Below are 16537 nucleotides of genomic sequence, written 5' to 3'. Positions count from 1 at the left end.
AATCTGACAACAGACACCATTTGAAACTGAGATAAAGGACATAAAATAGAATGTTTTTAATCACCTTCATTCTAAGACTATAGGTGCAAAAATACTGCAGCATTATGAGCTGAAGAAGTTTCTTCAGTCAGCTTTTAAAAACATACAGATATTTTCTAAAGAATCTGCTCCAGTATAAATGTTCATTTGGGCATTTATTGTACCCCATAGAGTATCCATCTCGTAGTGTGGCTCTACACCTCCCACAGAGGTACATGATTTACCTCTAAGAAGAAGCTTGTATTGACTCTCCTTTCCTTTAAATGATGGCTTTACACCCTGGTGAATTCTATTGACCACCTCCTCGCCACATCTTCTTTTAGTGAAGTACACTTAACAGAGAATGTACACCACTCCCTTTCTTCAGTGGAAGTCATCATCCCATGTCTTTGATCACAATATTACAACAGCTATCCAGGCACAAATGAGCTTGTAGGAGGCATGCTCGATTGCCTGAGCATGTGGCTTGATACAAGAAGATCTGGCCCTTATCTAATCTTGAATTGATTACTGTACATGTTTTCCTCCTCTCTCAACAGTAGAGCTCAATGTCATCTCGTGTTAAGTGAGAACACCCACAGTAAGCATTTTGATGGGGCTCTTGAAGAAGAGCCATAAAAGGTTTTTTGCTTTGATATACTGACTTCTTCTTGATTAAAAAAACTTGTATAATAACTGCCCAACCACGAATCTTTGAATCTTTGTAATGCAATTAGCATCAGAATACAACATTATTTCTCTTTCTTTCATGTACATTATTTAATCATTGTGTATTGGAATTCTGTGAAAAGGTTACATAGCAGTGGTGAAGCTACACTTTCCTACATGGAATGGCCAGTGAGTAGGCAAGACTTTATCAGGGAGGACATAAAAGGAAGGAAATTATAGTGTTCCCCTCTCTAATACACACTCACATACACTGACTGCTGTGATAATTGTGGTCACATTACAGGGACATGAGAAAAAAAAAATAAAAAAAAAAAAATTAAATTAATGATCTGGATCAACAAGTGGAAATATTTTCAAAAAGTGGTAGTGGTGGTGGAAGACAGGATTGTGTCTGCTCACGATGACTTGTGTGGCCAGCTCCACACTGAGAGCTATCGGCAGCATGTAGCTCTAGCTTAGTCAGCACTAAGTAACTTGGATAATGAGGTAGTCGGTTGAGCATCTACATAGTGTATTTTCATTCATTCATTCGTTCAATGTGAAAAATCTTGATTAACTGAGTTGGTGTCTTGTCCCTTAACTCACTGAAAACTAAATATGAACTAGTTTCCTCACATTATCTTAAAACTAATTTAGTGCTACCATATAACTAGATTAACATTGCTACGTAGCTTCAGGCTCAAAATCTCTTCAAGAAATGTACATCCAAATCTCAATATTTCTAAAAGACGACTAAAATACTTTAATATTGACTTCAGCCTGGTGTAATGAAACTAGTGATCTATGTGTGTCTGAAAAAAGACATTTCTGTCCTCCTCCTTCAGTGGCCTGTCAATTAACTGAGGTAGGATTTTCAATCAGATTTCAGAGGAGGCCAGTGCCTTCCTGGCTACTTGGCCTGGGCGGATCAATCCAATTATCGGTATCATTTGATACCAGCGTGATGAGATTGATATTTTTCTTACAGATGTGCTTTAGGGACAAAAAGCCAACGAACGTAAATGAGAGCCAACCAATAGTAGGTTTTGTATTCGTTTAGCTAATTTGCACTGTTGATTTATTTTTCTCAAACAATTGTGTGATAAAATTGAATAACAAAGTTATTTTTTTAGATTGTTGTTGTTATTTTATCTGGTTTAAAAACCAAAAAAAAAAGCTTAAATTTAAATTTCTCAGTTCTGCCAGATCAGTTTATTAACAAAAAGATGTTTTATTTGACAAAAATCTTTGTACTGTGTTTGATTATGATCATAGTCATGATCAATAATTTAAGGCAAAATCAATAAATGATTGTGAAATTTTAAGTAAAAGGTATCAGTATAGTATCTGTGATACTTGCCCTGGATTTACTTGGAATCGGATTGATAAAAAAATCTGCAGTATTGCCCAACTCTACTGGCCACCCCTCCAGCTCCGCACCTGTATAACAATACTTGAGGATAGTATAAGTATTATTTACAATTACACAATGCATTCGTCAAGAGTCGCTTTTCACTGTCTGTGGCATTTCTTCAATAAACAATGCAGTGTTTTGGTTGTCTTCTTCTGTTATTGATTACAACGACTGATAAATAAAAACTCAACTGTTAAATAAAAGACAGAAAACATCCCCAAGACTTTGATTGTCTTTCTTCTCTTTTGCATCATAGTTTAATTTTTGGCTGTTCACACCCTCAGAGTTTTTTAAAAATACTTCACCATGCTGAATGCAATTTAATTATTTGTTACAGTTTGGTTTTGTGGTGCATTTCATGGTTGATTATCATTTTCTGTATTTTTTAAGTCCACATAAATGGAGCATTACTTTCCCTTTAGCACTGAACCTTGGCATCAAATATAAATTGTGAGGCCTGGGTTTGTCTTCTACAACCTTGTCTTTGCATGAGCTGAAAAATTGGAAAAACTAAAATTCTTGTAAATTGGATAGACAGCCCAAAGTTAAACCTTTCATTGTCACTTGCAGTAGTGTTTATCCTGTGTAAGTGAGTGAGCCAGGTCTTGCTGAGGTCTAAATTTGTATAACACTATGCAGCATGTGAAGGATGAGGCTGATACATGTGGTATGCAGGCTCAGCAAAATGTCTCATGGATCAAAACAATATCATTCTAACAGACAAGGAACTGGAGATTCTGTTCAGTCAGTGAATAGCTGAGAAAACTAGATGCTCTGATCAACATATACAGTACACAAAGGAAAATGTAAGTTCCTTGATGCAAACTAAATTCAATATACTGAAGACAAATGTGGATTATTTGTGCCTGTCAGTCACTGCTGTTGTGAGTCATTGCTGCTGCAGCATGATGGCTGGGGTTTTTTTCCTTTCTTTTCCATGTGATAGGAGCAAAAAACAGCTTGTTTTGCACATTTTCATCAATATTTTTCATATAGTTTTTAGGACTGTTGGTTAGGCTATGCTGAGAAAGTTTAGCCAGCAGCCATAGATAATAAAGTCAGTATGAGTTTTGAGTGGTGAGTTTCAGGCCTTTAACATAATTTAATTATCCTTCGAAGATCTTGTAAAAAAATCTAATTAAAAATAAAAACTGGGGGAGTGTTTCATTAATTTAAAAACACAGGCAGGGATATTTATATTTGCAGGTACAGACCCTTTGAAATGGCACTTGCTACTAAACTCATCCACTTTTGAGAGACTTTTCCTTTTTGACATCAGAGCTCACCAGTGCCTGAGGGATTTCCATGGACATACCCGAGAAGGTACATATGTTATTACCGTTGATGTCAGAGTGAAAACCAAGTCAGGACTTCAAAGGTTAGTTTATAGCCAGATGAGATTATATCAAGTTACAGATCTAAGAACAGTTGAGAGGATCAAAATGCCCCAAAACCTATGGATGACATTTGGAGCATTTTATTTGTTGGTCAGACAGGTCACCAAGAACTCAGTGGTCACCATAACTGATATCCAGAATACCTTTATTAGGTTAAGCAGACATTAAACAACCATCTATGTGACATTCTGGCTTCAGAAACATAGGCAATATTCATAAAGAAAGGAAAAAATGGAAACAAAAACTCTCAAAAGTAATTCTGATTGAGAATGTTTTATAGTGCTCAGCTGAGACAAAGGCTTACAGTAACGTAAACAAAACAAAAGTCTGAATTATATCACCAGGTGGCTTCAGGAAAACATTATGAAACTGCTAAAAGTGTTCAGGCCACAATAAAAAACTTAAACTCAATCCAGCACCTCTAGATAAAGGCATAAAGATACGTTGGAGTGATGCACTCATGTCATTCCAGTTGAACTTTGATGGTATTGCAGGAAAAAAAGAAGAAGTCCTGTAAGAAGACTTAAAGTTTAATGCTAACAGTGTTTTGAAAATAGAGGGATTAATCCATTTCAAATCAAGCCTGAAACACTTTCAGTACACTAACATGTATTTATTGAATATATTCCTGGGTTTGATATTCCACATCGCTAATGCTCAGGCCACTGTTTTTTTTTTTTTTTACCAAATTTTTGTTCAGTCAGTTATACAGTTTTTTTTTTTTTTTTTAACCACTTTTGATTTAAAAAACTAATAACAAAATAACATTCAATGTAAAAAATGATCATGGTTAGGACAAAAATAGTGTGTGATGCAACCATATACTATATATAAAAGATGGATGGAGCCTCTGTGACATCATCTGTAGGTTTCTGAAGAGCTGAATTGAAGCTCATTGGGTGGTTCCCGCCGTCGCCATCTTGGCAGTGTTACACGTGTTGTCATCCCCAGAAAATTCAAAAATGGGCAAAGAGGTGGAGCTGAGAGGGAGACTGAGAAGGTGAGGGTGGATGATTGACACCCATCAAACTCTGAGCTGCCTGTAGCTTAGAGCTAACCGAGCCAACTTGGATCTAATGGTAGCTAACCAGCTAACAGAGGTAAGCGGGCTAAAGCTAAGGCGCACTGTTAGCCAGCTAAAAACCACAATTGTGATGCACTCTCCCTTCTTGCCGCAGATATGCGATACCTGTCAATCAAAAGGACACAACCCTAATTATGCCAAATTTCAAGATTAAATGACATCCAAATGGATGAGTTAGGAAAAAATTCACCCCCCTCACAGTTGTTACGAAGGTAAACTTGACCTAATAATCCTAAAATATGTTTTTGTACCAGGCTTTAAACCTGATTATTTCTGCTGTGAAGTTGGTCTTTTTAACATGGGAGTCTATGGGGATTGACTCTGTTTTGGAGCCAGCCCCTAGTGGATGAGGGGTGAACTGCAATTTTTTGCACTTCCGCATAGGCTCCACATTTTACTGGCCAAGGTTGCCGCTTGGATGCAACTGTAAATGCTAATGCTGTTTTTAATTGTGCAACGCACATGCTCTCATGACCACTAGAGGGCACATATTATTTGAAGTAATAATAGTTTGCAGTTGCCTGAATAAAAACACAACATATGGACACGTTTTGAGGAAGAGGAAAGTTTCAACAGTTTGGTGAGCAATAAACACTTATTTCAAAATGCTTCTAAAATTGTACTTAATTGTCAATCAAACAAGAAGACAGTAATCATGAAATGAATTAAAATCAGATTGTTTTCTACACTGAATAGTGAAGAAAAGAAGAAAAAAAAAAGACCTTAGAGACCTTTTTTAATTTCCGTGGGTATTTTCTGAACAGTATGGTGCAGTGTAAAGCCCGACAGAACTGTCAAGTGACATTTACATGTAGTTATTTTGTTGTCAGTCACTAACAAGTGCCTTGTCACGTGTTCACATCAAATACAAGTGAAGTCTAAACACTGGCACATCTGTCATCTCAGGGAGTAATTACAACTAGATCAAATTTGACAAGATTACAGTGTAGGAAAATAAATGTGTCATTCTGCAACTCATTGTGTTTTTAAAACTTTACATCAGACAGATTCACACAGCATCTGAATCTGTAACGTCTTTGTTTTGCAGTCTCACGGGTAGCTCTACAGCCTTGAGGTCCCCAAAACATTAATTGCTCTTTTTTATGGCTCTCTTTAGAATATGATCTAGCAGGTAACCTTGTCTGACAGTAATCTCTGGCTACAACAATAGGAAATGAACAACTAAACTCTGGATCAATGGTAAAGAGGAAGGTCAAGCTGCAGTGATGTACATAAAAAAAGACACACAAATGTACTACTTGGAGTTTAATACACTTTCTTATCGAACTAGTTAAAGGCAGTATCATCAAGCAGATTTGCCTAATTAATCCTAGTAATTTCAAGGTATGAGTTTAGCTCATAGGTGTATTTACAGTAATTCACACATATGCAAATGCAAACATAATATAGAAGCATTTATTCTTAGTACCCCATCACAATCATTTACCTGCAGTCAAAAATACATAAAACATTGCCATGATATTAAAAGAAATACAAACTCTAAAGTTCACAAGGTTGATTTGTGTAACATAATTATAGGTTTCTCATACTCTACCATTTCAAAGTATAATATTACTTAATTCCCCACAACAATTTGACTCCTATAATTACATCATAAGCCCACCTATCAAATGGCAAGAATGGTCTCCAACTCTGCCAACTAACATTAAAATGCCATTTGAATGCTAATGCCTCTGTAATTGTATAATTTTATAACACATAACAGATACAATGCAAACATTTCTAATTAGAACATTGCATAAAAGCTACCTATTGGAAGCTTGAAAAATGCTAATACACCAACACAGCACAATGCTCTGAAAGTGTTCTTTGAAAATTATTTAATCTTGCTTCTTGCCTAAGTACAGGATATGAATATTTAATTAAATACTGCTCATAAAAAGGAAAAAGTGAGGCTAATCACTGCAATATGACATGAATTAAATCATCCCAGAGCCCCGCCTTCCTTTAACTGAGATAATGTCTGCTTAATTGGAGAAAGGACACCAATCTGAAGCCATATGCTTAAAGGCTGCAGACAGGCATTAATTAGTAGCTACAAACGTAATTTCACAGAAGTAGAGCCACGAGATAGCGGTGGAGATTTCACTGACCACATCCTTGACAAAAGAACGCAGATAAAAGAGTGATTAAAAAAGTGTGTGTGTGTGAGAGAGAGAGAGGTAATTGAAAAAGCATATTTCTTTCATGGTCTTTATCGCGCGCACGAACGAACGCCCGAGCGTGCGTTCAGGCACATAAATTGTCAATTCTCAACAGGTCCGCTGGGGTAGTAACAAGACCTCTCTCTCACTCTTCCCCACTCTCTCGCTTTCTCACTCTCTCTCCCCTCCTCTTCTTCCGAAAACCTAAAAGCTGCCGGCTGGCGCGCGCTCTGTAATTATTCCACTCTCGCGAAGCTGAGTGCCGACAGCCAAAAGCTCCGCGCCACTTTCCATCTCTCTACCCCTCCGCACTGCGATTCTGTTAGGGTGAGCGGACGGTTTCTCGGCAGCCCCCCCCCCCCACAACACCTGGACCAGGGCGTTTGTCGGGACACGGGGGCCGTCTATAGAGGAGTCTCGAGCTCGTGACAAATGCTCGAGACCCGCGGCAGGTGCCCCCAGGCCCGATGGGGAGGGAGACGAGCAGAACAGTGATGGGACAGTTTTCGGGAGGATGCTACTTGACTTTTTCCGTCCTCGTGCTCCTTGGTTTGCAAGTCCCAGCCGCGGTAGCTCGAGGTAAGACCAACACCGACACGCTCATCAAAGAGCTCTAACCTCTCTCGCATATGTTTCTTTTATAAACTCAGCACAAGGTGTGTGTGTGTGTGTGTGTGTGTTCTCGCCTGCGTCAGGAGCGTTGTTTGGACTTAGTTTGGTTTTGCAAAAGTGGTTTTCCGACTGTTCATGTCAATTATGACAAGTTTTTACATTTGATGTGCAACACAGGTTGAAGTGTAAGAATTGGTGTTTTAAAAGGTTTTTAATAAGTCGAGCGTTCGTTCATTTTTTTTAAATGAAGTTAAATATAAATAAGACTTTGAACACCAGTTCTGCTGGAAAAAAACTATTTTTGAAAACACTGATAAAAAATGACTAAACTGTTGACCTGTGTCACGTTTAAACTAAATGGAAAATGACATCATAGTATTCTTCTTTTCTCAAGCGCCTGAGACGTGATATTTTAAGCATGCCTCTTTTTTTATTGAAAGTAAAAAAAATGTTGGACAAGAAAAAACGATGCCTTTCTGATGAGTTGATTTGCATGCCACTTTCCAGCTCATATATAGCCAATAGTGTGGGTTATTGTTTCAAGCTGTTCTCCATTTAGCTTGCTGATATATGGAGAAAAGATCTTTAAGGGAAACATTCTGTCCGAGTAACAAAGGGAAGATGCAGAGATGTAATGCAGAGTTTATAAATGTCTCAGTCAGAGAATAGTTGATCATGAAATCTTTTTTTTTTTTCTGGTAAATCTTTCCTGACCTATTGGCATCCGTTTAGTCCTTGTGGCAGTGTAACAGAGTTGCATTTGCAAGTCAATTAGTTAACTAGCCCCAAGGTTTTCATTTTTGCATCCCAAGTTTTGAAATTAGCTCTGACTTGGAAATTTGCATGGCATAAATATTAGATTAAGCGTAAGTATCTTTAGGGCAACTTTCTATGTAAGGATCAGGAGGGTTTTGTCATTTTTGTAAAGTTCATCTGAGAGGTGCTGAAGATAACCTTTTAAAACTGGCTCAGAATTGTATTTATATGGCCAGCATTTCCACAGTGCCTCCATTTACATGTAAAACGTTGCATGGTATTTAAAAGGAGTGAGCTGTGCCTGGCAGGAAAAAAACAAAACAAGACTCAGAGTGCATGAAAGTAAAATGTGTTTCTGTGTTTGAAGATGTAGTTTATATAAGCTGCATAGGTGCATTTTGTTAGTTGGAAGTCACTTTTACTCAGGCTTTAAAATAAATATTTATGTTTTGCTGTAATATGGATTTCAACAGTCAAAACATTATGCAAACATGAAAGGATGTGAAAAGGAAAAGCATATCTGCACATATCATATAAATGTAAATGCAAGGCTGAGTTATAATGTATGATTTGAATCAAATTTCAAGTCTCTATAGCAACTTACACGATGTAAACCCAATGCAGTTTGCCAATCATCTGTCACACATAAGAGTACTCCAATAAGGACTTTTGAAAGCAGGGTGATTATTCAGTACATGGGCTATGTGATGATTTAATTTCCTTTTTGATTTAATGTAACTTTTCTTAACATCACATGTCAAATATTGTCAGATGGAAACAGGTAATTGCTACACAACACATACACCATGTCCCACTAAAACAGCAGTATACATTTTATTTTCTGAAAATGACTTTGGCTTTAACATGATACCCTAATTTAGATGCGAGATACAAAAAAAAAAAAAAAAAATAGACAAATAAACAAAATTTTTTGAGATAAGATATGGAATATGTCACTGCTGCGTTGAACAGAGGCCATGAAAGGTCCTTTTATACTTGTTTCATTTTGTAGTTGTTTTGTAGTTTTGTAGTGTAGAAATGGCTATATTCTATACAATCGTCAGCTCTTGATTTTTTTTTTTTTTTCTCTTTTTCTCAAGGCAAGTTTATTTGTGGCACATTTCATGTAGACAACTCGAAGTGCTAGATCAGTAATAGATTACCTGCAGGTAAGCTATTTTTACTAACGACAGGCAGATCTTAGTTATATCTGATAGACATGAGACGTTCATAACAAAAAAGATATTTGACAGTGTAGTTAGTCCTTCCATTAATCCTATCAATTTATATGACTGACCTTTTTTTAATTATTTACTTTTTTAGGAAAATGATGCTGCAATGGTGATTGAGTTGATTGAAACACCCTTAGTTACTAGCCTAGCTTAATTGTCTAAATCAGTTCTTTGTTTGACTAGGGTGGAATTAGAAATGCACCACTGCTAAATATTTTCGCCAGGTCGGACCTGCTGATTCTGGTTTTGGCTTATTTAAATTTAAATAGGCCCCTGGCCATGAGTAGTTTTATTTTTTTAACTTGAAGCAGAGCTCGTAGCAACGTTTTTACTCTTTTCAGATCCAAAATTTTTGAGACATTTGGGTTTAACACCTCTCCATATTTGGTTGTTGTAAAGTTTTTATTATGTTTACAGTAAAATTACAATTTTCACAGACCTAAATAATAATAATGTCATCTTTTGTTCTAGTATCTCTGCTCTGACTTGTCAGATGCTAAACAAAGGAGGAGAGTATATGAGAGAAATCCCAACAGACTCAGCTGAAATGCAAAAATCACATATGAATTAGCCAATTAACATAAATGCAGCTGCACAAAGTCTCTTTTAACGTTAAGGCTATTGAGCTAAGATTATGTGACAGGGATTCCCGTCTGCTGGAAGCAAAAGCTTTGAATTTTAGGAGAAACACAGCAACTCAAACTCGTTTTCAGTGTTGTGTTTTGTAGTCAGTTCATATGCACTTGCCTCACAGTATGGCAGACGGAGACCAGTGCTAGTTGTCCATTTCTGATTGCAGCTCACTTTGATGAAAACTAGGTTCAACCTTGCTATCTATCTTGCAATGTTTGGATTGTTTGTTTTTTTTATTCTACAGTCATTTGGCATACACTTTTCTCACTTTTCTTTTTTTTTTAACATCTTGTAAGTGCTTTATTGATCCAGAAAGTTTGAATCTGATTTACATGTAGTGCACTTCATTATCCAGGGAAACAGGCTGTTCTTGGTTACGCTGTGCTTTGTGTTTACACTTATCTTGTGCATATATTACGCATAACATTGGAACAAAGTATGAGCTTTGTGTCAGGATGTATGTGTGAACGGTCAGTCGATTGACGCCCTGCAGTGCATCAAGGTATGAGCCAAATTAGCTTTTGGTAGATTACTGTGTACAACAATAGAATATTGGTTCTCATACAGTCAACAAAATTTGTCTATTTGACTTTTTTTTTTTTAGCAATAATCTGTATTTTCCTGTTATTTCTGACCATTTTCAGAATAAACCTTTTTTTCTTAAGCTAAATTAAAACTTAATAACAAAACAAAATCAATTATAAACAAAACAAAAACTAAAAATATATCATCCATTTAGCCAAAGCCACAGCTATGTTAAAAAGTTTAGGTTATTCCTTTGTGCTCTACACTTTTACTGTTGCCTTAAAGCTGTTAGAAATATATCACCATGCCACATGGAGGCAATGGCTGATGTAGTTCTTTGTTATAATGAACACAGGCATCACAGTTTATTTAGAATCAGTCCACATACGTAATTCTCCTGCTGCAAATGTGACAAATGTGTACAAATTTATGAAAATATATCCTAACAAATACGCTATAAGGCTTTTATGAAACTTTATATTTATAGCCAATTTTTGAGCGCTTACATACTCGACAGTATAATGAATAGACCTGAAGCTGATTAAGTGCCACAGGGGTGGACTAGCACACAATCAGTTTTGGTATTTTGATTGGATTTGTCAAAATATAGATTAATGGGAGCCTTATAATGTGAAATGGGATCTGTGAATTATGGAAAAACCTGGGTGGGCATCTTCATTTAAAACATCAATTAGGTCCTAATGAGTTGTGTGAAATCAATAAATGTACCCCCTTGGTCTGATATGTCACCATCTCTCCACATCCAAAGATGGAAGAGAAGCAGCAGCTTGCCAGTTTTTAATCAGAAGTGCCAGATTAGCCATAAATAAAGCCTTCTAGTTCTCAAGTCATGTATTGGTCATTGTACTTTAGAAGCAACAATCTAAGCTGCAAGCCCAGCACATCATTTCATTTTAGTAACATAAATTTTCTTTTGAGTTGAATCAAACGCTGAAGGCACTTGGGAGCCGAGGCTTGGTGCTGCAGCATATGTAGTCCAAAGTTCTTCATGCTGCAAGAAAAGCATCCTGATTTGAGCACGTCCTCAGTGAAAAAACTTGCGAGAAAGTGAGAGAGTGGGGGGGATAAAGAGCAGTGGAGTAATCTCTACCATGTTTTATTTATCTCCCCCCAAAAAAACTGCCAGAATCTTTCTCGAGCTCCAGCTTTGATTTAACTGACATTTCCCATTATATGAATTCACGAGTGCATCTGGAAATGGTATCCATGGTTGTTTCTATTCCGTAAGAGATCGCAGGGTGGTCACATTGCCCAGTTTTGCTGTTGCATTATTTAAAGGGAACCCATTTCTCTGTCCAGCCCATCAAGCCCCTTTCCCATCATTTCTTCTCCACACGGAAAAGAAAGTAAGTCATCTATGGCCAAAAGAGGGACAGGAAATCTTGTCTGTTGAAAACATGCATATTTTTAAATAGACAAATGTGTTGAATTATTCCTGGGAATATCACTGAGGGAAAATGGATCTTTGCTCGTCGTTATGATAAACACGGCTACCGTGGTAATCAAATAGCAGTGGCTTTTTGTGTGTTATTGAGACCTTGCAATCTTCTGGGGCTGCTCATTTCACTTACTACTGTAAAATTCTTATTAAATTATGGGATGAAAGCTCATCTGCCCATCATTAGAGATATACTGATTTGTTGGGAATTTGTGTCTGTCAATAAGTGTTTGTTGATGCACAGCATGCATTTCCAGCAAGTTCCATATCTATTAAAAGCATGAGAAAATTTGGCTTTCACTGGCATCTTCTAATTGTTCTTGTTAGGGTTGGATGATTGTGTAAATAGGTAGAGCTTTTTGGACAAAGAGAATAGAAACTAGACTTTAGTGCACATTTTTGCAGAAATTATATGACAAAGTTAAAAGACTTTGACTAAGCTGCTGGGACACTGTTCCAGAGGGAAGTTTGAAGAAGTGAAGGTAAGACATTCAGCTCTAGGAACACTGTATCAGCTGTTTGGGGTGCCGGTTGTCTGCCAATTGCTAAGACGGTGGGTTGATCACTGGCTCCCTTAGTGCAATTGTCGAAGTCCTTTTCAGAAAAATAAATCTGATGCATTCATTAATGTGTGAGCATGAGAATAATGGAGAAAAGCTCAATTATTTGAGTATTCAGTGAGACGAAAGAAAGCACAATATGAATACAGTCTAATCATTCTGGTTGCAGCAGTGTGCTTTGCTGTGAGTGGAACTTGAAGATTACAGGAAGTGGAAGGAATAATGAAGATGAACAGCAATATTAAAATTTCACAGCTTAAGACAGTTGAAAACTTGACTTAACTGAGTGTTTGTACTGGATAATGGCCCCAGAAGCTAAGCAAAGCTGCCCCTGGATTTATTAATGCAGGCAAAAATAAAACTTACTTTGCCAAAGTCCAAACAAAAATCTGGAGCTATATGATAGAGCCAGAAAATTAAATAATGTTTTTCTGTTTACATTTTTCTGTCAACATAAACTAAAATAATTTTCTTTATGAAAACTGCATAGACTGCCAATTTATTCAGCCCCTGATTGTGTTTTATTCTTCATGTAATGTCGGTTAAATAACTGAACATTGTAAATATAAAGAAATGTAAATCTAGCATGAATGCAAAGTTGTATTATTTCTGATTTTACAGTTAAGTCCTTTTCATGCTGCCTCTTTAAGAATTCACTGCAGTTTATCGTTTTTTTTTGTTTTCGTTTTTAAGTTCTGTTAATTAAAGATTGATTTATTTAACATAATTCTACTCCAGAAAAAGAGCAATTTAAATAACTCATTGAAAGCTTAATATTACCATGTGATTAATTTGCATAAACTTCTGACTGGAACTGCACCCAATAAAGATCCTTCTGTACATAGAAGCAGAGATTATGCAGTGTAGATTAAAATGTGTTATTTTCATATTAAAATAATAACTGCAGCCTACTAAATTTGTAAAGTCTTATTGTTCACAAGCTGCACTATCCTAAGAATGAAGGTCTTGGTTCAAAACTATTAAACCGATAAGCTTGACTTATTAAAATTATGTAAATGAAAGTTCAAAGAGGTGAATGTGATTTCTGAAATTGGTGCATAAGAGAAACTTTCCTGCAGCTCTAACAGAGCTGGCAAAATATTTTGTAGACTGGTCTTTGTTAATAAGAAAGGGGGAGGACATATTGTCAAAAAAAAAAAAAAAATCTAAGAACAAAGTCAGAAGAATTAGTTGAACCGACTTGTAAAGCTTAGTAGTCTTAAAGGAGAGCAACTTTGCAACACTGGCAAGCAGTGGGGAACGAATATAGGAAGAGTTTTTATTAAACAGTGCAAATCCTTTAAAATGTATGACAGACACTTGCATTTACACATGCCGTTCATTACATTTTAAATATTCAGCATCACTTTTACAGGTTTTGTGTTTCAGTGAATGCATTATTTTATACTCCAGGTGTGGAGTGGATGATGCAGTGTTAAGTGTTTCCATTTGAGTGTTCTCCTGCATATTTTTCCTCCCAGCCTTTTCTTTTCAACCTTGAAGCCCTCTTTAGTAAGACCTAGCATAGCTGTCATGTGTTTCCTCATAATGCTGAAAGGAAAACCTTGGGGATAACTGCCCATCCCAAATGCTCCATTCAATGCCTCACTGGCTAACTCGAGGCCATAACCACAAATGGTAGATTCAGACCATTCACATTCACCTCAATGCCAAACACTCTCCTGCTACACTCACCTCCTTCTCCCTGTCTTATGCTGTTTCTTTCTCTCATAGCTTCCAGTTTGTGCCGATGGGTTGCACTGTTGTTTCCTCTAAAGTGCATTTATTTTATAATCACCCCATCCCTTTTTGTTGTCCACTCTTCTCTTGCAATTCCTTTCTGTGTAATTTGTTTCAGTGGATTGTTGCCATGACAAATGTTTCGGTTCTGGTATCATTTCTCAACTCACCTGACCGAAGGAGAAAGGAGAACTAGGCATGAAGGGGAGAGGAAAAAAAAAAGAAAAAGAAAAAGGCAGAGAGAGAGAGCGAAAGATGGAGGGGAAGGTTACAGTGCAGAATTCCTAAGTAGCTCATGTTATCAGTAACTGCCAGAGCCATTTGTCAGTAACAGGGAGCACCTGTCATTGCCCTGATGAATTAATTTTCAAGAATAATCAAAAACAAATACATATTTAATGAATTAAACTGGGAGGGGATCAAGATGTGTACATTTTCTTGGTTTGCACCAGTGTTTTGACATAAAGAAGTGAACCTGGTCTTAAATAAGTTTTGCTTTCCAAAGAAATAATTCAGAAGTGATGCAATGTTTGAATGTTTTTTACTTTCAAGCCTGATGGTGGGCGAGATCCCAGCAGTTTCCTCAGTTTCAACGAATATTAGCAATGATTTATGAAATCAATATAAAATTCACAAATTCATATATATCACATAGTTTCTTTTTCATTAATCTAAAAAATCTGATCAATTTAGATTCCCTTTTTTATGAAGTATTACATTTTGTTTATTATTCCGGGCTAAAGGCTTAGCTTGAACAAAAATCTAAAGATAAACTTGTAACCATATTATTTTATATTTTAATGTAGTTTTGTATTTGTATTTATACTGCATGCACCTCATGTAATCAATACTTTAAAAGTGCTGGTTAAGCTTTGGAAAGTACTTTAGGTGATTTGTGTCTGATCTCACTTGTTCTTGTCAGGTTAGCTCTTCTTCTACCGCTAGCAAGGAAATCCAGTGGCATAACTTACAAAAAATGACTACACCTGGCTATTTTTCACGCAGCTTTGCAAGTCTTCGGTGGCCGTTAGCTGCTTTTGGAAGTGCAAGAAATGTAGCATGTGGTTTAATAGAGTCTCTCTTGGCATATGAAACCTGCACAAAATGTCTCAGAAGCCACGCGTGATGGTATGTCGTAAAGCCAACAGAGCTCTGTTATCCATAAAATGAATCAGAAAGCGGAATTTTGTGGGCTTTTGAAGTTGTCTTCTGTGTTTCCTCAGAAGAAATCCTCAGTAATGCAGACAAAGAGAAAAGATTCAGAAACAATGTCTTTAGGAGGTGCTAAGCTAAATGCATACAGATAGATCTTGTAAGAGCAAAAGTCGCAAAGGAGCTCTTGTCAAAACTAAGTTATCACAGCAATAGAACTGACCAATAATCTCATAGATTAGCTGCAGAAGTTATTTACAAGGTCTCGATTATTCCTCAAGGGAACTAAGGTTTTTATTTGAGTCTCCATAGAAAAGATGGGTGACATTTCTTTTTTAGTTTATTTTTATTTTCTGGCAAAGCAAGTCAATAACTGTCAAAGTGACTAAATAACTTATTTGCGTAGTAATGTAAAGCTATGAAACATGAAATCCTAATTTAATGTGTTGCTTAACAATATTACCATAATTACAAATGAAAGAAATATTGGTTTTGTTGTGACTTTGAATATAATGACAAGTAGAGATATACCAATTACAATTTTCTGAGCTGATTTTGAGATTTGTACATTTCTGACCTTCTGATTGTAATTTGGGGCTAATTTATTTTATTTATATTTTATAACTATAATGAACACATACTAAATATTCTTTGTAGTTTTTTTTTTAATGAATTGATATGCAGTCTTATGTTTATAATTAAAATGGATTATTTAAGAAATAAATGTTAAATGATCAGTTTAATCTTTGATTGCATTTTGCTGTCCACAGTTATATAAAACAGCAACCTGTTGGTTGAGAAATATTTGGCAGTACTGCATGAATATTTTATTAAATAACTGTTTCTTTATATAAATGGTAATTTTTCAAAATCATATTTATCCTGCTTATTACATCTGTAAAACTTGGAACTTCTGAATCGGTTAATTGGGTGAGATTACAGTGTAGTTTAGACACACTGTGACTTAAGTCACCAGCAAAATTATTCAATTATGATTGTCAAAGGTACTTCATTTAATAGGGGTTAAATAATTTAGCTGGCAACTGTAGAAAATAACATTTTCCAAAATCATCTATTTTAGCTGTTTATTTTGGTTTTAAATTAGTTTTCCTTGTGTCTTA

At 36.2% G+C, this 16537-nt stretch overlaps 1 protein-coding gene across 4 annotated transcripts in view; it reads left to right on the top strand.

Moving 5' to 3' along the window:
- The first annotated feature begins 6931 nt into the window (after nt 1-6931).
- The window catches only part of LOC121630182 (netrin receptor UNC5D-like), a 195367-nt gene continuing 185761 nt past the window's right edge, over nt 6932-16537 (top strand). For 2 of the 4 annotated variants that reach the window (XM_041970305.1, XM_041970303.1), the window contains exon 1: nt 6933-7326. In XM_041970305.1, coding sequence (XP_041826239.1) covers nt 7215-7326 — 112 coding nt within the window. In that variant the 5' untranslated portion in view covers nt 6933-7214. Of the gene's footprint in view, nt 7327-16537 lie in introns of all 4 variants that reach the window. The other 2 variants (XM_041970308.1, XM_041970304.1) reach the window with 2 other exon arrangements.

Source organism: Melanotaenia boesemani, chromosome 19 (assembly GCF_017639745.1).
Source record: "Melanotaenia boesemani isolate fMelBoe1 chromosome 19, fMelBoe1.pri, whole genome shotgun sequence".
Classification (NCBI taxonomy): domain Eukaryota; kingdom Metazoa; phylum Chordata; class Actinopteri; order Atheriniformes; family Melanotaeniidae; genus Melanotaenia; species Melanotaenia boesemani.
This window is presented reverse-complemented; position numbering and strand designations above follow the sequence as displayed.